The sequence below is a fragment of the Melanerpes formicivorus genome, unplaced genomic scaffold (assembly GCF_026170545.1).
Source record: "Melanerpes formicivorus ecotype bairdi unplaced genomic scaffold, bMelFor1.0.p_v2 SCAF_9, whole genome shotgun sequence".
Taxonomy (NCBI): Eukaryota; Metazoa; Chordata; class Aves; order Piciformes; family Picidae; genus Melanerpes; species Melanerpes formicivorus.
The window spans coordinates 26,366,093-26,387,377 of record NW_027142361.1 but is presented as its reverse complement, the minus strand read 5'-3'; the positions used below and the strand labels follow the sequence as shown (position 1 = coordinate 26,387,377).

General features: G+C 47.3%; 1 protein-coding gene across 5 annotated transcripts in view; it reads right to left on the bottom strand.

The window, feature by feature from the left end:
• Positions 1 to 12,014, bottom strand: part of XRN2 (5'-3' exoribonuclease 2) — a 133,186-nt gene extending 121,172 nt beyond the window's left edge. For all 5 annotated transcript variants that reach the window (XM_068143239.1, XM_068143240.1, XM_068143243.1 and 2 more), the window contains exon 1: positions 11,877 to 12,014. In XM_068143239.1, coding sequence (XP_067999340.1) covers positions 11,877 to 11,951 — 75 coding nt within the window. In that variant the 5' untranslated portion in view covers positions 11,952 to 12,014. The remainder of the gene's footprint in view (positions 1 to 11,876) is intronic.
• Between the last annotated feature and the right edge of the window lie 9,271 nt (positions 12,015 to 21,285).

Here is a 21,285-nt window from a genome sequence, read left to right as displayed (position 1 = left end):
GGACTTTGACCCCTGTTCTGCTGAAAAGGTGGTGGTAGGTTATCTAGGGGTTCCCATTTCTCCTTCTCCTTGTCTTTGTCCTTATCCTCAGTTCTTAATATTGGAACAGGAGAGGGCCGTGAGACCCTAATCCAAATAGCAACATATTCAGCTTCTTCCTTACTAAAACACTTTTTAGAATTCACATGATGGTTCAAAGCTTGGCAAATCCAATCCTCAAAAGATCCAAAAATAGGCCAAAACACATGTGGTCTTAATGATTCTTTTGGCCATACCTCCATACAGTAGTGAATCATTCTTTCTTTTGATTTCCCTTTTCTCTGTTCATCATCCTCCCAGTATTGAATGAGCATTCCTAACGGACTCTCTGGAGGAATAGAAGGTAAAGCCTTCTTTCCATCCTGCCTTGATGACTTACTCTTCTTTTGTCCCATTTTCTCCTGACTACCACAAATATTACAAATAATAAACAAATAAAATAAAACTAAAATAAAAAACTAAAAAAAAATCCAAAGAATTCCAAAAACTCATGCGAGTGGAACAGTCTAAACAATTCCTACTCACGAATACAATTCCTGGCTACTACAAAAACTCATGCGAGTGGAACAGCCTAAACTATTCCTACTCACGAATACAATTCCTGGCTACCACAAATACTTAGGCAAGTGGAATAAACCACAAATACTCATTCAAGTGGAACAATACCACAAATAATCATGCAAGTGGAATAATCAAAATAATTCCTACTCACGAATACCCCTCTTCTTTATCAGCCAGAGCCACCGCGCCAGATCCACCGTACCTCCCCCCTTGCAGAATCTGAAACAGCAGACTCAAACACTCAAACTACGGTAGCCGAATACAAATGTAGCCGAATCCTTCCCCCCCCAAGCGGTATTCTCACCACCATGGTCGTCGTCGCTTGGATCTCGTATATGAAGTTTTACGGGGTCCACGTCCTCCAATTGGACGTCAAACAACAAAACAACACCAAATAAAAAGAAAAAAAATAAAAAGGAAAATAAAATAAAAGAAAAAAATTAAAAATTTCTTTGCTTGCCTCTATTGAGTTCTGATTGTGCTGACCATTCCGTCTTTTGACTACAATGAAGCCACAGAAAATGCTGTGGGGCGCCCCTTCATTTGCAGTTCAAAAGATGTGAAGGTTCAGACGATTCCCGGCCAACGCACCATTTGTTATAGATGACTCCAGGTAAAAGTTTTTGGTAACAGATTTATTGGCACTAAAAGATCGTAAAAAGGCAATAAAAGCAATAAAAGCAAGCAAAGCAACCGGTTGGGCATGTGAGGGTACAAAACTTCACCCAAAAAGCCACCTTACAATAGTTTTCTTCATCTTATATAGTTACATCATCTACATAAGCAAACTTATGCTAAATAGAAGGCAGGCATATGATAATTAGTCTTAGAATAGATGGTCAAATCCCTTCTCCCTACATTCAGTGTGGTAAGGGTCAAAGTATCCACTTGCACGCATGCTCAATTGTGCAGGCTTCTTATCTGAAGAAAACAAATTCCCAGTTCTGAATGTTTATCTTTAAGACAGCTCCTTCTCAGCCGTGATGTCTCCAATTAACCAGACAGTGTCCTTGCAAGTCTGCAAGATAGGTTTCTTTCCCTTTACCCTCTAAACAGGCCTCACAAGATCCTGACCCTTAATCCCAGTGCACTCTAAGTATTACAATTTTAACACAAATCACCAGTATATTCATCACAGAAGGCAAAAGAAAACAGTGTCAAGAAGTAATTCAACCATGCCGCCGCCCTTTTTTAACTCCTTCTCTTCTCCACCTTGCCCACATATCTCCACCCCCTCCAGAGTACAATGTTTCCCAAACATGAGGAAAGTCTTTCCCAGGGAAGGAGAGGAGGTGGCAAAAGGGTAGCAGTCACAGCATGGGGTCATGAACTTTCACTGAACATGATTATGAAGAACAGAAAGCAGCTTGTACAACCTGACAGAAAATTATACAAATTATGCAGAAAAGCACACAGAAAAAACAGTTTTGGAAGCAAGACCTCAAGAGTTTGTCTTCTATGGAAAGCTCTAGCCAAGACGACAGCAACTTGCCACGTTCACTGCCCTGCAAAGCTATCATGGTTCAACAGATCCAACACAAGCCTGAGCTGTAGTTGAAGGAGACACCTCCATATCCCCTGTCACATTCCACCTCCCCTTGAGTCCTTTAGGATGGCACATTGTGACCATTTGAGGCTGTCCCCTTAAGAAAGGGAATATTGTAGTCGGATGTTTGTAAATTAAAGACAGATCTAAACTAATTTCATTGGTAGATTGGGAGGAAGCACCTTCTGAACTGGGAGTGCAGCAAGGTATCCTGGGCATTCCTGCACTTTTCTGGTCAGTCTGTCTTCCCCCTCCTTCTGTGGCAGCAGCTCACTGTTTCTGGGCTTTCGGCCAAGGCTTGACCTTGTAACTGATAAACTGCAAGGCCTGTATTAACCGCTTTCCAATTAACACATAACTGCTTTTAACTTTTTTCTCTTTTCTCTCTTTCTAACCCTCTATGGGGAAAGGGGGAGAGAAGGGGGAGCAGAGGTGGGGAATCCCCTCAGCAGAGGGGGGAACTCTCATTTCTGTGCTACTTTATCGTATATATTGTAAATATTGTAGATTCTGTATATAAACCTGCATTCCCTAAATTGCTTTGTAAATATACAGCACCCATTGCTTTGCTAATTCAGCTATGAGGTTTTTTTCCTTACACTTTTCCGAGGTGGGGGGAGGCCTTTCCCTTCCAACCCTATGACATTTTTTTCTTGGCTTACCCAACGTGCGGCAGATAATTAGCTTAATTTATTACTTGATTGATTTAGTGTTTTCTAGCTGAATTAGCAAACATGAAGGTGTTGTGGTTTGTAGAGCGATTATTCTTTTAAATTTTTGGGGCTCTGGTTTACAGATATTGTTTGGGTTTGATTTTGGATTACCTGGGCAAATATTTGGTGCGGACAATTTATCTGTGGGTTATGTATAGAGTTAGATTATGGTATGGAAAATGTATTGATTTATTATGGCCAGCGAGATACAGAAATGTTACCTCCACCACTCTCCCAATTGAGATAAAGGGTTTTAAGATTCCGCCGGAGGAGAGAGTAACTTTAGGTGATGGCTGGGATCCAAAGGTGATTTATTTGATGTGTATAAATCTGCTGCCGGTGATGGTAATTGCATATTTACTGTTTTCTTTGCGACGGGAGAGAAAAATATCCAGAGCGTCTTTTGTTATTAAAACTAGATCAAAAAGAAAATGCCGTGGCTCTTGGTCAGTCCCAGAGACATCTAGTGACGAGGAGTGTGGAGAATCTCTGTCAGTTAAAAAGAAACTAAGAAGTTAATTGGAAAGGCTGCTCTAAATGACTTTGCTGCTGATTCTGGCAAGCTGCCAAGGGCATCGGCTGGTATCAACATAGCGCCTACTCCTTCTCCTCCTCCTTCTTCTCCGTCGGCCATTAACGGAGCAACGTCATTTCTGCCCACTCTCTTGGTGGGACCAAAAGTCACTGCCCCAGCAGCTGATTTATCTCAGGACCTGTCAGCTTCTATTAAGATGGCTGTAAATTCAAACACAGCTCCAGATAAGGTGGCTGTTTTAAAGACTAGAAGTGGAAAGACCAAAGCTGATGGAGAAGAAGAACAGGAGACTGATCCTGGTAAGGGGCCCTCTACTCTAAGAAATCCTGCTGAGGAGGAAGAGAAGATGTCTTTAAAGATCTAGCTAACCTAGTGAGAGCAAAGCAGGATAGAGATGAGCTAGGAAAGGAGCAGGCAAAGGTGGTTCTCAGCTTAAAAAGATCCTTGAGAAAATGACAGGATGGTTATTAGGGAAACCAGTTGAGGGGGAGGAGCTACAAGATGACATAACTGACTATGCATTACCTCGCGAAGAGATAAGAAATGTCCGTAAAGACTACACCAGGGCAGATAAGGAGTCAGTTCTAGCTTGGCTTAGTAGGTGTTATGACACAGGTTCTCCAGCCCTAACATTTGGAGACAAGTCAGCAGCTCAGTTAGGAACTCTCTCGAGGGATAATGGAATAGATAGACATCTAGGCAGGGCTCTCGGTAAGGTTAATCTGTGGATATGCCTTTTAATGGCGGTTGCCCTGAGATACCCTTCCCGAGATGATCTTCCATGGAATCCTAAACCCTGGACTACCATAGATGAGGGAATTAAGCGCTTGAGAGAATTTGCTGTTAGAGAGCTACTCTATGGTGAACATGAAACTCTGAATCCTGATGACATTCCTGTGGGTATTGGTCTTGCTAAAAAGATCATCAAACTTGCTCCTTCTAATTATGCAAACATTCTGGCAAGCAGAATTGTGTCAAGGAATTATGGTGGAGCTTCTCCTACGGTTGGCCAACTCAGTGATCAAATGAGACAACTGGAGGATAGCATGACACATTTTTCTTTGGTTTCGGCCATTAAAACTATGTCTGGTGATATGCAGAATTGCATAAGAGAGTTAAAGGAAGAATTTAGAAATTCCATATCCTAATTGGCACAAAGGGATAATTCTAATTCTTCCTCCAAGTGGATACAAGTTTCATCTGTGAGGAATACACGTCCTCCAAGGAGGTCATTCCAAAACAGATCAAATCAAAACAGACCACCAAGGCAATCACGTAGAACTATTTGGATAACTCTGCGTGATCAGTTTGGTGAGAACATGAACCGCTGGGATGGCCAACCAACTTCTAATCTTTTCAGGAGACTGAGGGAATTGCAAAGTGGCACAACCCGATGGAGCAATGCCAGAAGGGTAGCTGTTACTTCCACAGTTCCCCAGAACAACTCTAATAGCTCCAACAGTGGCTCCAGTTATAACATGCAAAGTTATAACACTGCACACTGTGCACAACGCACATGTGGGCATGTTCCACATTACTAAGGGTGCCCTGCCTCCCGTCAGGGGGAGGAGAGGGATAACAGAGATAACAGAATCTATTGGGATGTGTACATACAGTGGCCTGGCACTTCACAATTTCAGAAGTACAGGGCCTTGGTTGACACAGGAGCTCAGTGCACCATAATGCCAACAAATTATAAGGGATCAGAGTCTATAACCATTCTGGGAGTCACTGGTGGATCTCAAGAGTTAAGTAAAGTGGAGGTTAATATAAGTTTAACTGGTAAACAATGGAGGAAGCATACAGTTGTGACCAGACCTCACGCACCTTGTATTTTGGGAATTGATTTTCTGAGAGAAGGGCGTTTCAAAGACCCTAGAGGTTATAAACGGGCTTTTGGAGTAGCTTCTATAGAGATTGATGGACAAAAATTAAAGCTGTCTGCTAGACCTGAGCTTTCTGATGAATCTGCAGTTGTGGGACAACATAAGATACAGGACATTAAATTGCCGGTTGCTTCTCAGACTGTGCATCACAGACAATACAGAACCAACCGTGACTCTTTGTTGCCCATTCAGAATCTGATTCGTCAGTTGGAGAGTCAGAAAGTCGTCAGCAAAATTCATTCACCTTTCAACAGTCCAGTGTGGCCTGTGCGGAAGCAGAATGGAGACTGGCGTCTGACGGTAGACTACCGAGCCCTAAATGAAGTAACACCACCTATGAGTGAAGCAGTACCAGACATGATGGAGCTACAGTATGAGCTGGAATCCAAAGAGGCCAAATGGTATGCTACCATAGACATTGCTAATGCATTTTTCTCTATTCCTATAGCAGAGGAATGCAGGCCTCAGTTTGCTTTCACCTGGAGAGGAATCCAGTACACTTTCAACAGATTGCCAATGGGCTGGATCCACAGCTCAAGCATCTGTCATGCAGTGATCCATGATGCTCTGGAGAAAGGCGGTGCTCCAGAACACATCCAGTTCATCGATGACATCATCGTCTGGGGTAAAACTGCTGAGGAAGTCTTCGAGAAAGGTAACAAAATCATTGACATTCTTCTGGATGCAGGTTTTGCCATCAAGCGAGACAAGGTGAAAGGACCTACCACAGAAATTCAGTTTCTGGGAGTGCGGTGGCAGGATGGACGCCGACACATTCCAGTGGATGTGGGAAATAGAGTCTCTACCATGGCAAATCCAACCAACAAGCAAGAGACCCTACGTTTCTTGGGGATAGTGGGATTTTGGAGACTGCACATTCCTGGATACAGTCAGATTGTGAAACCTCTGTATGATGTGACTCGAAAGAGAAACCATTTCCACTGGGGACCTGAACAACAAGCAGCCTTTCACCAGATAAAGCAAGAGGTAATTCAAGCAATGGGTCTGGGACCTGTCCGAGATGGTCCAGACATTAAGAACATTTTGTACACGGCTGCAAGTGACAATGGTCTAACTTGGTGCTTGTGGCAAAAAGCTCCAGGTGAGACACGTGGACGACCTCTCAGTCTCTGGAGTCGAGGTTACAGAGGTTCAGAGGCTAATTATACTCCAACAGAGAAAGAAATTTTAGCTGCCTATGAAGGAGTAAAAGCATCTTCTGAAGTAATTGGAACTGAATCACTTCTCTTAGCTCCCAGATTACCAGTTTTGAATTGGATGTTCAAAGGCGAAGGCTCCACACCACATCATGCCACCGACTCAACATGGTCTAAGTGGATGGCTCTGATAACACAGAGAGCTCGAATGGGAAATCTTGAAAGGCCTGGTCTAGTGGAGGTGATCTCAAGTTGGCCTGGAGGTATCAACTGTGCTAAACCTCCAGAGGAGAAAGTAGCTCGTGCTGAGGAAGCTCCTCCTTACAATGACCTTTCTGATGATGAAAAGAAATATGCTTTGTTCACAGACGGTTCCTGTCGTCTTGTTGGAAACAAGCGAAGGTGGAAGTCTGCAGTGTGGAGTCCAACACGCCGAGTTGCAGAGGCGAAAAATGGAGAAGGAGAATCCAGTCAGTTCGCAGAGGTAAAAGCTGTCCAGCTAGCTCTCGACGTGGCTGAACGTGAGAGATGGCCAAAGCTTTATCTCTACACCGACTCATGGATGGTAGCCAATGCTCTATGGGGTTGGCTAAAGAACTGGAAGAAGAGTGGTTGGCAGAGGAAAGGAAAACCCATTTGGGCAGCCAACCTGTGGCAGGACGTTGCTGATCGAATCGAGAGAATTCCAGTGAAGGTGAGACACATCGATGCTCACATTCCTAAGAGCAAAGCTACTGAGGAACAGCAACACAACCATCAGGCAGATCTAGCTGCAAGAGTTTCTCAAGTAGACATGGACTCTAATCTTGATCTCGACTGGAAACACCGAGGTGAGATATTCTTAGCTCGGTGGGCTCATGATTCGTCAGGACATCAAGGCAGAGATGCAGCACACCAATGGGCTCATGACAGATCCATAGACATTTCCATGGATGCTATCACACAAGTCATCCATGACTGTGACATTTGTGCTGCTATTAAGCAGGCAAAACGACTTAAGCCCTTGTGGTATGGTGACAGATGGTCCAAGTACAAGTATGGTGAAGCTTGGCAGATTGACTACATCACTCTACCACGTTCTCATTCTGGTAAGCAATACGTGCTTACTATGGTAGAGGCAAACACTGGATGGTTGGAAACTTATCCACTTCCACATGCAACTGCATGCAACACCATTCTCGGTCTGGAGAGACAAATCCTGTGGAGACACGGAACTCCAGAGAGGATTGAGTCAGACAACGGAACTCATTTCAAGAACAGCCTTGTAAAGGACTGGGCAAAAGAGCACGGTATTGAGTGGATATTCCATATTCCCTACTATGCACCAGCTTCAGGGAAGATTGAACGCTACAACGGTTTGTTGAAGACCACTCTTAAAGCCATGGGGGGTGAATCTTTGAAAAACTGGGAAATACATTTAGCACAAGCAACCTGGCTGGTATATAGTAGAGGTTCAGTGAACCGAGCTGGACCTGCACATTCAGATTTGCTACGGAAAGTAGAAGGTGATAGAGTTCCTGTTGTTAGAGAAAAGAATCTGTTAGGTAAAACTGTTTGGGTATTTTCACCCTCAGGAGAGGCTAAACCTGTCCGAGGGGTGGTTTCAGCTGAAGGTCTGGGTCACACTTATTGGGTATTGCAAGAGAATGGTGAAATTCAGTGTATTCCACAAAGAAATTTAACTTTAGCTGAAAGAGGTTAATTTCAAACTGTTGTATAGCTATGTCACGTCAAGAGGAAGAGTCAACGAGGAATCTATGGTGCACGAACCCTGAGATCCCTGAGAGCCCTGAGTCAACTAAGAGGCCCTGAGAATCCCTGTTTCCCTTTTCTTTGCTTCGTCGGCGAAGAAACAAACTCTTTTCCATTTTTCTCATTTTCTGATTTTCTTGGACTTTTGAATCATCTACATCTGAGCATAGCCGGAAGGGACTATGAACTTTACATACGAACTGTAAATATCATTTTGGATTGGATGGACAGTGTGAACAGCCAATAAAATTGTTTAGAAGGGTTGGACTGTGACTGTTTGAGGCTGCCCCCTTAAGAAAGGGAATATTGTAGTCGGATGTTTGTAAATGAAAGACAGGTCTAAACTAATTTCATTGGTAGATTGGGAGAAAGCACCTTCTGAACTGGGAGTGCAGCAAGGTATCCTGGGCATTCCTGCACTTTTCTGGTCAGTCTGTCTTCCCCCTCCTTCTGTGGCAGCAGCTCGCTGTTTCTGGGCTTTCAGCCAAGGCTTGACCTTGTAACTGATAAACTGCAAGGCCTGTATTAACCACCTTCCAATTAACTCATAACTGCTTTTAACTTTTTTCTCTTTTCTCTCTTTCTAACCCTCTGTGGGGAAAGGGGGAGAGAAGGGGGAGCAGAGGGGGGAACTCTCATTTCTGTGCTACTTTGTTGTATATTTTTGTATATATTGTAAATATTGTAGATTCTGTACATAAACCTGCATTCCCTAAATTGCTTTGTAAATATACAGCACCCATTGCTTTGCTAATTCAGCTGTGAGTTTTTTTTCCTTTCACTTTTCCGGGGTGGGGGGAGGCCTTTCCCTTCCAACCCTATGAAACACATGACAGGACTGGAAAGGCGGAGAGAAATGAGCTTGTTCAGCCTTGAGAAGGCTTAGGGGAGACCTTATTACCATGGACCAGGAAATAAGGGGTGGCTACCAGGAGGATGGAGACTACCATTTTACAAGGAGTCACATGGAAAAGACAAGGGGTGAAGAGTACAAGTTACTGCTGGGGAGATTCCCATTGGAATGCAGAAGAAAATGTTTTCCCGTGAGAACAGTTAGAGATTGGAATCATCTCCCAAGGGAAGTAGTGGATTGGTCAGTTTCAAGACTGACTTCACAGGGTGCTGGGCCAGCTCATTTCAACTCCATTATCACCTAGAAAGGTTGGATCAGGTGATCCTTGGGGTCCCTTCCAACCTGGCATTCTGTGATTTATGTGGCTACACTGATGTGTGCAAAGCAACCAGCCTAGCAAAACCACAGGAATGTTATTTCTGCTGTGTTGCTTCCCAGGTAACCCACATAGCCCTCCCTGCAAGTACAAGGAAGAGGACAATCACAAGCCACCAGCTGAAGGCAGTGACCAGCCAGCATAAAGCAACCCACAACCTGTGCCCACTACCAGCTGTGGGTTACCAAAGACCGCCCAGGGAGCCCAGCAGCTAGGCTGTGACTAAGACTTCACTAAGAAGCATCTACTGGAAGGCAAAACCAGGGGTTTCTTTTGAAAACTCAAGCCCCTGCTTGGGCAGAATATATTTTTCCTACACTAGAAAATACCAGCAGTCAGACAAACAAAGCTGAAGCTGCTCGGGTTTAAAGAGGACAACTGCAGACTTGTTTTAAGTCTTGGATGCAAGTGTGACATCCTGTGTTGGTGAAGGCATTAACAAAAAATATCAGAGTAAAATAGGGGGCTGAAGTAAGATTAATATGTGAAAGAAAAGTCTGGCAAAAATAAGATTCAAAACTGATACAGTTGTGAGGTATTCAAATGCTAGGAGAATGAGAGCACAAGGAAGGATATAACCACACATACAGCACGGTGTAGTAAAGGATGCTTATGGTCAGGATTGTGCCCCAAACATTTGTGTAGGATATATTTCTCTGTCTGTTAACCCTCCTTTGTTCCCCCTCCTTTCTGGAGGCAGCAGGGGGGATCCTGGCGCCACTGAGTCCAGGTAAACAGTCTACCTGGGCGTGGTCTCACCCCTGTAGTATACAAGCGGCAGGCTATATGTTTGTTTCCCTGGGTATAGCATATACTCAGGCCATATTTGGTAGGTGTTAGTTCATTGGTTAATCTTTGCATTAGCAACAGATGCTTATTGGACCAGTATTCACTGGGGCAAATGGTAAATAGGGGTCGTTTGGTAAATGAGCCCCCCCACCTCGGTGTTGGAGCCTGTGTGTGTGCGTGCGTGCCAGTGCTTCAAGAGGCCTCATGGTTCTTTGCCACCGTCACCCAGCTGCCTGCGGTGCCGTGGACAGCACTCCGTGGGATCAACCGCTGCGTGATCCATCGTTGTAGGAGAAAACCTGGTAGACTGTGTGAACCAGTGTTGCTGACCTGCCACTGCCCCCCTCCGAGCGAGGAACCTTTTGTATCCTGGGAGAGAACAGCAGAGCCACGTGGTGCGGCCATGCGGCCGGCGCCATTTCCTGTCTCCTTATTATGGCACATCCGTGCCACGTTCTCTGGACTATAAACATCATTAAGGAAAGACTTCACAAAGTTCTCAGCTTGTGAGTAAGCCAAGCCCTTCTTTATAAAGCTTCAGTTAGGGTAGCATTTGAATTGCTCCAGGTGGAGGGTTGCCGGTCACTGACCACCCCCTCCCCCGCCACTCTCTGACTCAGTTTCGATTATAAGTTCTGTGAATCATTTTGATTTAAGTGCCCATACATAACATTCTGTAAAGATAGTTCCACTAACCGAATATTGATACCTGTGAAGGGTGACTGTAAATACCCTGTTACAGAGTTTGTATATATATATATAAATAAACTTATATTTTCATTGATGGATCTGCCGCTCACTTCTGAGGGCATATCCACCACACATGGTACTGATCCAATCTTACAAAAATCCTCTGTAGCTATAAAAAACAGCCCAGTTTCACCTCAAATGTCTCATTCCTGCTCTCAGCTTTCCTGAGCCCACATCACAAGCAGCATCTCTGTACCAATTCACTTGCAAACAGGGTGGTCTCACAGAAACAGGGGAGTTTCCAGACCCACATTACTTTTTACACCCTTTACACTTGCATTTCCTTACTCTTTTCAAGACAGGGAGCTTCACCTCAGTTTTCAACAAGTCCTAAAGCCTGTTGCATCTTGTAATCTACAAACAAAGTCTTTGAAAAACAGGGATTACAAAGAACATACCCAAACCCAAGAAACGGAAGCAAACAGCCCTACTGCCCGCTATGCGCCTTAAGTTTTACCAAACACCTCACTAAACCTACTTTTTCTTCCTGAAACACCAGAGAGAGTGAAGCCACCGCGCGGGATGGGCTCGGATTTGAATACAACGCCTGAAGGCTTGAAAATCGTAGGAACAAACCGATTCCTTTCTCCAAAACCGCACTCCTCCCCAACCGCTGTACCTCACCCAGCAGGCAAATTAACTTCCCTGCAACACCGACTGCTTTCACCGAGATTAAAAGCACCCAGTCCTCAAAACGCCTCCTGAAAGCCTTGAAAGAGCACCTCGAGCACCCGAGAGTGTAAAGAGGTGTTTGGAAGCGGCACAGCACGGGCAGGCGCTAACTACCAGCGGACAATGCTTTCCACACCGCCCTGATCCCCCTTCGGCGTCCCCCTGGCCCACAGCCAACACGGAGTCGTGGGGCGGCCCTCAGAGTGCCCAGCCCTGACCCGGGACAGGAGGCAAAAGCGCGTTTCACCTTCTCCTCCACACAATTGACGATGATGGAGGGATACTTGCGGCTAAGCCAGCGGAAGAAGGCCGGGACTCCCATAGCGGGCCGGGGAAGCGGCGGGGTAGGGGTGGCCGAACCACGACTCTCAGGAACGGCAGCAGCGGCGGCGGCAGCGGCGGCGGCGGCAGCAGCACTTCCGGGGGCAAAGGGCAGCGCGGGGCACTGTGGGGGGAGCCCGCGCGCTCGCAGGGGAGGTGCGGGAGCGGGGTTGGTGGGTCACGTGAGGCGCGGCCGCCATCTTAGCGGCGCTGTGCGCAGGCGCGGGCCTGAGCGTTGCGTGGCTGTGGTGGGGGCGGGGGCACAGGCTGGCCGCGGAGCACGGATCGCGGCTGTGTGGGTGCTCAGGAAACCTTTTGCTCCGCTGAGCCCTCGCCTACAGTGTTGTGTTCAGCACTGGCGCCCTCAGCACAAGACATGGACCGGTCGGAGCGCATCCGGAGGAGGCCACACCAGTGATTCCAGGGGTGGAGTCCCTCTGCTGCGAGGACAGGCTGAGAGAGTTGCGGTCGTGCAGCTTGGAGAGGAGAAGGCTCTGGGGAGACCATAAGTGCGGCTTCTCAGTACTTAAAGGGGCATATAAGGAAGATGGGGACAGACCTTGGCAGGGCCTGTTGTGACAGGACAAGGAGTGATGGTTTTAGCCTAGAAGAGGGAGACTGAGATTACAGAGAAGCATCTGTTACACAGAGGGTGGAAATGCCCTGGCCCAGGTTTCCCAGAGAGAGGGGATGCCCCATCCCTGAAAACAGTCCTGCTCAGGTTGCTTGGGGCTCTAAGCAACCTGATGTAGTTGCAGATGTCCTCCTTTACTGCTGGAGGCTGGACTAGATGAGCTTTAAAGGTCCTTTCCCAGCCAAACCATTTGTTGGTTATATAACAGAAAAGCCTCCAACCAGACTGAGGTCTGAGGCTGCAGCACATAGAACCAAGGAGGTTAGAAAAGACCTCAGAGATCATCAAGTCCAACATATTACCTAACACCTCATGACTAACTAAACCATGGCTTCAAGTGCATGTTCTCAGGCCTGTGTGAAAACTTCCCTGGGTTAAAAGTCTTGTTAAAAAGTAGCTTGCCATGGTAGGATGGTGTAGGCAGAAGACACGTGCCAAGGTGATCCAGGGTGTAGTTGCACTCCTGGGCTGCTTGCTCCACAAATGGGAGACAGACTAAGGGCTGTGTCTCTTTCTCCCAGTGGGAAGAAGAGAGGGAGCTGCTAGCAGCTGTTTAAAAGGCACAGGAGGGTGGAAGAGCAGCAGAAGCTGAGGGGACATTGCCAGAAGCAGCAGGTGTAAAAATCACTCTGTGCAATGCTCAGCAGTGACAAGAGGGAGGGCAAGGAAACCCTGTCCCATGGCTGTGTCTGGTGCATAAGCAAATAGCATTAAGTTGGTCGTTGGGCGCTGTTGAAATGGAATTAAACCATCGAGTATTAAAGGGGATTAACGGGAGGAAGATTTTATGCTCTGCTGTGTCCTGCCACCATACACCAACTATATTAGGAGGGCAGCCATGGGGGTGAGGATATGGAAAAAAAGCAGCCTAGGAATCATTAGCAAAAATAACAAAATCTTAGGGAGCCACTGCTGCCAGGCTGGGGAGGGGAGAGGAACCTTGGTACCTTGCTAATTTGCTGTAGAACAAATTAACCCAATATTGTATTTCTCATTATTCTTAGCCTCACTTGGCTGTTGTTAAGCCATTTCTCTGTTGTCACTTCTCTTATGAAAGCTGTGACTTGAATAAATTTCCCCAGCAAGTTTTGTGTTGGCACCACCACATCTGTGGTATTGGCTGAAGACTGTCCTTTATCTGTTCCTTAACAAAGCATCCCCCCCCAAATGAAGTTCCCTATCTTGGAGCTTCTCCTCTTGGAATTTATCATGGAGTGAGACAGCTTAGCACTAACATTTTGTTTGAATTGATGGGCAATCAATTGTTTGTGTGGGTTTTTTGTATGATAATGCCAAAGAAAACAGAAGACAGCAGTACTGGCACATGCAAATGGAGAGTGATCATCTTATCTTATAGTTACTTGGGTAAACAAGTGCTGAAAAAAAAATTGATAATCTAACAAACATTTGTTTGAGAAGTCTATTAAATTTTGCTAGAAAAAAAAGAACAAAGAAGCTCCCCAAACCATTACAGATATCTTAAAGCAAAACTCGTGCTGTAGAAACGGCTGATCTGGAATCCATCAGTGCCTGGTACATGCTAGAAGGCAGCACAGCGGCCAGTCAGTAGTGGTGTGCCCCAGGGATCAGTGCTGGGCACTGTGCTCTTTATCATCTTTATTGATGATCAGGATGAGGGCATTGAGTCCATCATCAGTAAATTTGCTGACAACACCACGCTGGGGGCAGGAGTTGATCTGCTGGAGGGTGGAGAGGCTCTGCAGAGGGACCTTGACAGGCTGGACAGATGAGCAGAGTCCAATGGCATGAGATTTAACACATCCAAGTGCCAGGTTCTGCACATTGGCCACAACAACCCCATGCAGTGCTACAGGCTGGGGTCAGAGTGGCTGGAGAGCAGCCAGGTAGAGAGGGACCTGGGGGTGCTGGTCGATGGTAGGCTGAACATGAGCCTGCTGTGTGCCCAGGCAGCCAAGAGGGCCAATGGCATCCTGGCCTGCATCAGGAACAGTGTGGCCAGCAGGAGCAGGGAGGTCATTCTGCCCCTGTACACTGCACTGGTTAGGCCACACCTCGAGTACTGTGTCCAGTTCTGGGCCCCTCAGTTTAGGAAGGATGTTGACTTGCTGGAGCGTGTCCAGAGAAGGGCAACAAAGTTGGTGAGGGGTTTGGAACATAATCCCTATGAGGAGAGGCTGAGGGAGCTGGGGTTGCTTAGCCTGGAGAGGAGGAGACTCAGGGGTGACCTTATTGCTTTCTACAACTACCTGAAAGGGGGTTGTAGCCAGGCAGAGGTTGGTCTCTTCTCCCAGGCAACCAGCACCAGAACAAGAGGACACAGTCTCAGTCTGCGCCAGGGGAGGTTTAGGCTGGAGATTAGGAGGAAGTTTTACATAGGGAGAGTGATTGCCCATTGGAATAGGCTGCCTGGGGAGGTGGTGGAGTCACCATCACTGGAGGTGTTCAGGAGGAGACTTGATAGGGTGCTTGGTTGCATGGTTTAGTTGATTAGGTGGTGTTGGATGATAGTTTGGATACGATGATCTTGAAGGTCTCTTCCAACCTGGTCTATTCTATTCTATTCTATTCTATTCTATTCTATTCTATTCTATTCTATTCTATTCTATTCTATTCTATACAGGCAAGTCAGTGGCAGATGAGCAGGCAGGTGGCTGTTGTGCCAGGTGTGCACCAGCAAACTGAGGAAAGATTTCTTGCCAGGGAGGGTTCTCAAACATTGCAATGGTCTGCCCAGGGTAGTGCTGGAGTCACCATCCCTCGAGGTGTTTAAGCAGCAGGCAGACCGGGTACTTAGGAACATGGTTTAGTGTTGCCCCTTCAGTGCTGGGTTGAGGGTTGGACTGGATGATCTTTGAGGTGTCTTCCAACCAGATGTTTTCTGTGATTCTGAGAAACACAGAGCCTTCTTTTGCACTGTTTTAGAGAAAAACAGCCTTGCTGGCAAGCTGCAAGCGGTGAAGGTTTCAGGGTAACGTGTGATTTGGAGAGGGGGATGTGTTTGTTCCTCACGGTGATCTTTGCTCCTGGAAGTGACTGCCAGCTCCCTTCAGCTTCCCTGGTTCCCAGCCTCTGAGGACAGCCAGCAGTGTGCTCAAGTGGCCGAGAAGGCAATAGCATCCTAGCCTGCATCAGATGCAGTGTGGTCAGCAGGAGTAGGGAAGTGATGTGCCCAGTGTCAAGGTCTGGAGACATTAAATGTCTCGGACCAGAGACACAGTTCTTTTAAATATTCCCGTGTTGTGAAATTAGAGGCACAAACGAGGCCAAAGTATCAACAGCTAGACATTAGATAAATAAAGTGGACATAAGAAGGGGAGAGGGAGAAAAGAGAGAGGGAGAGAGAGAAGAGGAAGAAGGAGAGAGGGAGAGAGAGAAGAGGAAGAAGGGGAGAGGGAGAAAAGAGAAAGGGAGAGAGAGAGAAGAGGAAAGGAATTATATTACCACACCCCTCATCCCCCCCAAGACAGTTAAAGTCTGTGGAGGAAAGGTGCTGCAGGAGATGTTGGGTTTGTAGGGAAACAGTGCTGAGGCTTTTGCTGGAGAACAGCTGTGGTCCTCTGGAGAGATGTTGGGTTGATACAGGAACGGTGCTGAGGCTCCTCTGGGCAGCCTGGGTCTGTAGAGAAACGGTGCTGAGGCTCTGGCTGGAGAAGAGCTGTGATCCTCTGGGGAGATGTTGGGTTGGTACAGGAACGGTGCTGAGGCTCCTCTGGGCAGCCTGGGTCTGCAGAGAAAGGGTGCTGAGACTTTGGCTGTAGCTGTGGTCCTCCAGGCAGCTTCTTTTCTCCGGAGCAGCATTGTCCCGGCTTTCTCTTCTCAGCGGCCTGGCCCGTCTCCTGTGTTTTCCTTCGTCTCCAGAACTGGACACAGTACTCCAGGTGGGGTCTCACCAGGGCTGAGTAGAGGGGGAGGATCACCTCCCTTGACCTGCTAGCCACACTTCTCCGGATGCAGCCCAGGATCTGATTGGCTTTGCGGGCTGCAAGTGCACACTGAGAGCTCATGTTGAGCTTTTTGTCCACCAGCACCCCCAAGTCTCTCTCCTCAGGGCTGCTTTCCAGCCAGTCCCTGCCCAGCCTGGATTTGTGCCTGGGATTGCCTCGACCCAGATGCAGGACCCTGCACTTGCTCTTATTGAACCTCATGAGGTTGGCTTGTGCCCACCTCTCCAGCCTGTCAAGGTACCTCTGGATGGCCTCCCTTCCCTCCAGCGTGTCTGCTGCACCACACAGCTTGGTGTCATCAGCAAACTTGCTGAGGGTGCACTCAATGCCACTGTCCATGTCACCCACAAAGATGTTGAACAAGACAGGTCCCAGGACTGATCCCTGAGGGACTCCGCTTGTCACTGGCCTCCACTGGGACATGGAGCCATTGACAGCCACTCTTTGGGTGCGGCCATCAAGCCAGTTCCTTATCCATCTAGTGGTCCACCCATCAAACCCATGTGTCACCAGTTTGGAGACCAGGATGTGGTGCGGGACAGTGTCGAAAGCTTTGCTTAGGTCCAGGTAGACGACATCAGTTGCTCGCCCCTCATCTATTAATTTTGTCACCTGCTCATAGAAGGCAACCAGGTTGGTCAGGCAGGATTTGCCCTTGGCAAAGCCATGCTGACTGTTACAAATCACCTCTTCACTATTCTTCTGAGCGAGTAGTGACTCCAGGAGGATCTGCTCCATGATCTTTCCAGGCACAGAGGTGAGACTGACTGGCCTGTAGTTCCCTGGTTCCTCCTTCTTACCCTTTTTGAAGATGGGGGCAATGTTTCCCCTTTTCCAGTCTGTGGGGACTTCCCCAGACTGCCATGACTTTTGAAATATAATAGAGAGGGGTTTAGCAACCTCATCTGCCAGTTCTCTCAGCACCCGTGGGTGTATCCCGTCGGGTCCCATGGACTTGAACACTTTCAGGTTCTTTAGGTGATCACGAACCTGATCTGCACTTACAATGGGCAGTTCTTCCTCCCCATCCCTGGCATTGTCTTCCATAACATCAGGAGTGTGGCTAGAGGCCCTTGCAGTGAAGACTGAGGTAAAGAAGTTATTAAGTACCTCAGCCTTTTCCTCATCACTTGTGACCATGTCACCATTTTCCTTTCTGAGGGGGCCCACACCTTCCCTAGTCTTCTTCTTCCCATTAATATACCTGTAAAAGTTCTTAGTGTTCCCTTTAATCTCCCTGGCTAGATTCAATTCAAATTTCTCCTCTGTTTCTCTCTCCCGTTTCTCTCTACAAACCAGTAGTTGCTCAAGTCTTTTATACAGTTTTTAGTCCTTAGGTATGTATTCAAATATTCGTTTCCCCGGAAATCTTTCTGTGTATTGCTGTGTATTTGGGCAAGATTTTTGGATGGAGGGGGGGGAATCTCCGTCTCCCCCATCTACAAGCCCCCCACGTTCCTTACACAGCAGGAAACAGGTGGTAAAAACCATTGTGTTACCCTGCCCAGGGTACTTGATGGGTGGAGATTATCTTGCCCTAAATGCGTGATGGCTGGGTCCTTGGGTCCATTGTTGTAGTCCCGTGTTATCACGATGCAATCACAAGCTGATTTGCATCCAGGATTGGTAGACAGGATTCTTTCCACTTTCTTTCCAGTGGCTCTGCTATCAGTTTATCTTTGTTGACTCACATCAAAAGAGACAAACTTCTTAGACTCTCACACACACCCAGGTACTCAGCACTTGGAAGGTTGCACCTCGAATACCAGGTTCAGTTTTGGACTCTTCAGAAAAGACAGTGAGGTGCTGGAGCAGGACCAGAGAAGGGCAGCAAAGCTGGTGAAGGGTCTGGAGAACAAGGCTGGTGAAGAGTGGCTGAGGGAACTGGGGTTGTTTAGTCTGGAGAAGAGAAGGCTGAAGGGAGACCTTCCAGCTCTCCACAACTTCCAGAGTGTTGGTCTCTTCTCCCTAGTATCAGGTGGTAGGGTGAGAGGAAATGGCCTGAAATTGTTCCAGGGGAGGTTTAGGTTAGATATTAGGAAAAATTTCTTTTCTCCAAGAGTAGTCAGGCATTGGAACAGGCTGCACAGGGAGGTGGTGGAGTCGCCATGCCTGGAGGCATTCAAGAAACCTGGGGACATAGCACTCTGGGACATGGTTTAGTGGTCAGGGTAGTGTTAGGTTGGTGGTTGGACTCGATCTTAGAAGTCTTTCCCAACCCAAACAATTCTTTGATTCTCTCTGGAGGGTCTCAGAGTGAGGCAGGCTCTATTTCACCTCACCAGGTAAGAGCACTCACCCTGCATTTTTGGTCACCCCTCTATGCTAACTTGGTTTTGGTCACGGTATGGGGGGCACAAGCCAAGGTTTCACCTCACAACTCTGTGTGTGACATGTGCTAACGTAGCACTGAGTGATTACACACAGCAGGAACAGAGGAGGACTTTTCCTTAGGCTGTTTTCCAGAGATGAGTGGCATGCTGATTGAAATGTTACAGCTGTATTGATCATGCTCCTCCTGTCCATCATCATCATCTGCCATCATCTTCAGGCTGTCAGGGTGACAGCTGTGAAGGAGCAGAATAAATTTGACTGGCAGAATGTTTTGCATGGGGATCGTTCGGGCTCCCTGCGTGCCACGGCAGTTTAAAAGCCAGCGGCAGCTCGCGGGCGGTTCCGTTTCAGCGGTAAGCTCCATCGGGAACACACCGAGACCAGGAGCCTCGACAAAGCACGAGCTGCTCCCTTTTCAACCTGCGGGACCCGCGCGGAATCTCTATACTCGGCTAGGATTGGCTCTCACCGTTTCTCCATGTGCTCGGGATCATTTGGGCTCCCTGCGTGCTGCGGCACTTTAAAAAGCCGGTGGCAGAACGCGGGCGGTTCCGTTTCAGCCCGTGGCTTCTTGCTCGGACACGCACGCCGCCACACTTTTTCTAAAACTTTCCCCAGTAGGTCCCGTGGGCAGGGCTAGCCATGGTGGTAACTCGCCGCAATAACTCCTTTAAAAAGTCAGTCTCGACTCAGACTTAGGGGGAATATAAGGAGGTAGGTAGGAGGGTAATTGTTATTGGCGATTCCCTCCTGAGGGGAACAGAGGGCCCCATATGTCGGCTAGACCCTACTCACAGGGAGGTTTGTTGCCTTCCAGGAGCCATGGTTGGAGATGTTACCAGAAGACTGCCTGGTATGGTGCAGCCCTCTGACTGTTATCCCTTGATAGTTATGCAGTTAGGGAATGATGATGTTGCAACCAGAACTCCCAGGGCTATCAAAGATGACTACAGGGCCCTGGGAGATCTGGTTGAGGGATCAGGTGCGCAATTAATTTTTTCGTCTATAGAATGGAATGGAATGGAATGGAATGGAATAGAATAGAATAGAATAGAATAGAATAGAATAGAATAGAATAGAATAGACCAGGTTGGAAGAGACCTTCAAGATCATCACGTCCAACCTATCATCCAGCACCACCTAATCAACTAAACCATGCAACCAAGCACCCTGTCAAGTTTCCTCCTGAACATCTCCAGCAATGGCGAGTCCACCACCTCCCTGGGCAGCCCATTCCAATGGGCAATCACTCTCTCTGTGTAAAACTTCCTCCTGACCTCCAGCCTCAACCTCCCCTGGCGCCCTTAGTTGCAGGAGGGAATACCATAAGGAAAAGGTCAGCAGCTGCAGTCAACAAGTGGCTTAGAGGCTGGTGCAGTCAAAAGAATTTTGGGTTTTCGATCTTGAAAAACTTTCTACTGCACCAGGCCAGCTTGGCAACAGATGGAGCACATCTGTCCCAGAGGAGGGGTAAGATCGGAATGTACGAGAATGGCCTAAATTGGCAGGTCTCATAGATAGGGCTTTAAACTAGTTTCGAAGGGGGAAGGGGCTGAAACCAGTCCCCCCAGTCTGGGGTCTGGGGGTGATAAGCCAGGGCCAGTGGTGAAACCAGCAGCCCGGCTGAAGTGCATATATATCAGACGACGGAGATGGGAATCAATACGGCTGACCAATATGATCGAGTATTGTTCCTTTATTGTTCCACTGTTGCAGGCCGATGGTGCAGGCCTGAGGTGCAGGCCTATGGAGCAGGCCTGTAGTGCAAGTATAGCACTGTAAAGTGTAGAAGAAACAGGAGACAGGAAAGGCAGAAGTGCGTAGCAAGGCAAGTGCTACAACTTATATAAACTCGGAGTGCCCTGTTGGCATAGCTCCATTGGTTCCCTATGAGTGACCACACACTGCACTATTACAGATTATTGGTCCAACTACTAATGACACAACGAGGTTGTTGATTGTCGTGGGGTGGAAGGATAAGGCCAAGAAGCCTCCTCCCTTCCCCCTTTGTAAAGTAAAAGGGAAAAAAAAATTGAAGGGAAAGGAAAAAAAAAACTCGCAAGCTGAATTAGCAAAGCAGTGGAGCTATATTTACAAAGCAATGTAGGATTTGCAGGGAAATATTTACAAATTTACAATATCTACAATATATACAAAGATATACAACAGAGCAACACAGAAATGAGAGTGGCCCCCCCCTCGGCAGAGGGGTCCCCCACCTCCGCTCTCCCCTCTCTTCCCCCCCCTTTCCCCAGAATGGGATAGAAAGAGAAAGAAAAGAAAGGAAAAAAGTTAGAAGCAGTTCGTGTTAATTGGAAAGGAGTTAATACAGGCCTTATCAGTTTTTTTCTCAAGGCCGGAGCCTTGGCAGAAAGCCCAGCACAGGGACAAAGAGCAGCCGCACCGTGGAAAGGCGGAAGCAAGACTGAAAATAAAATGCC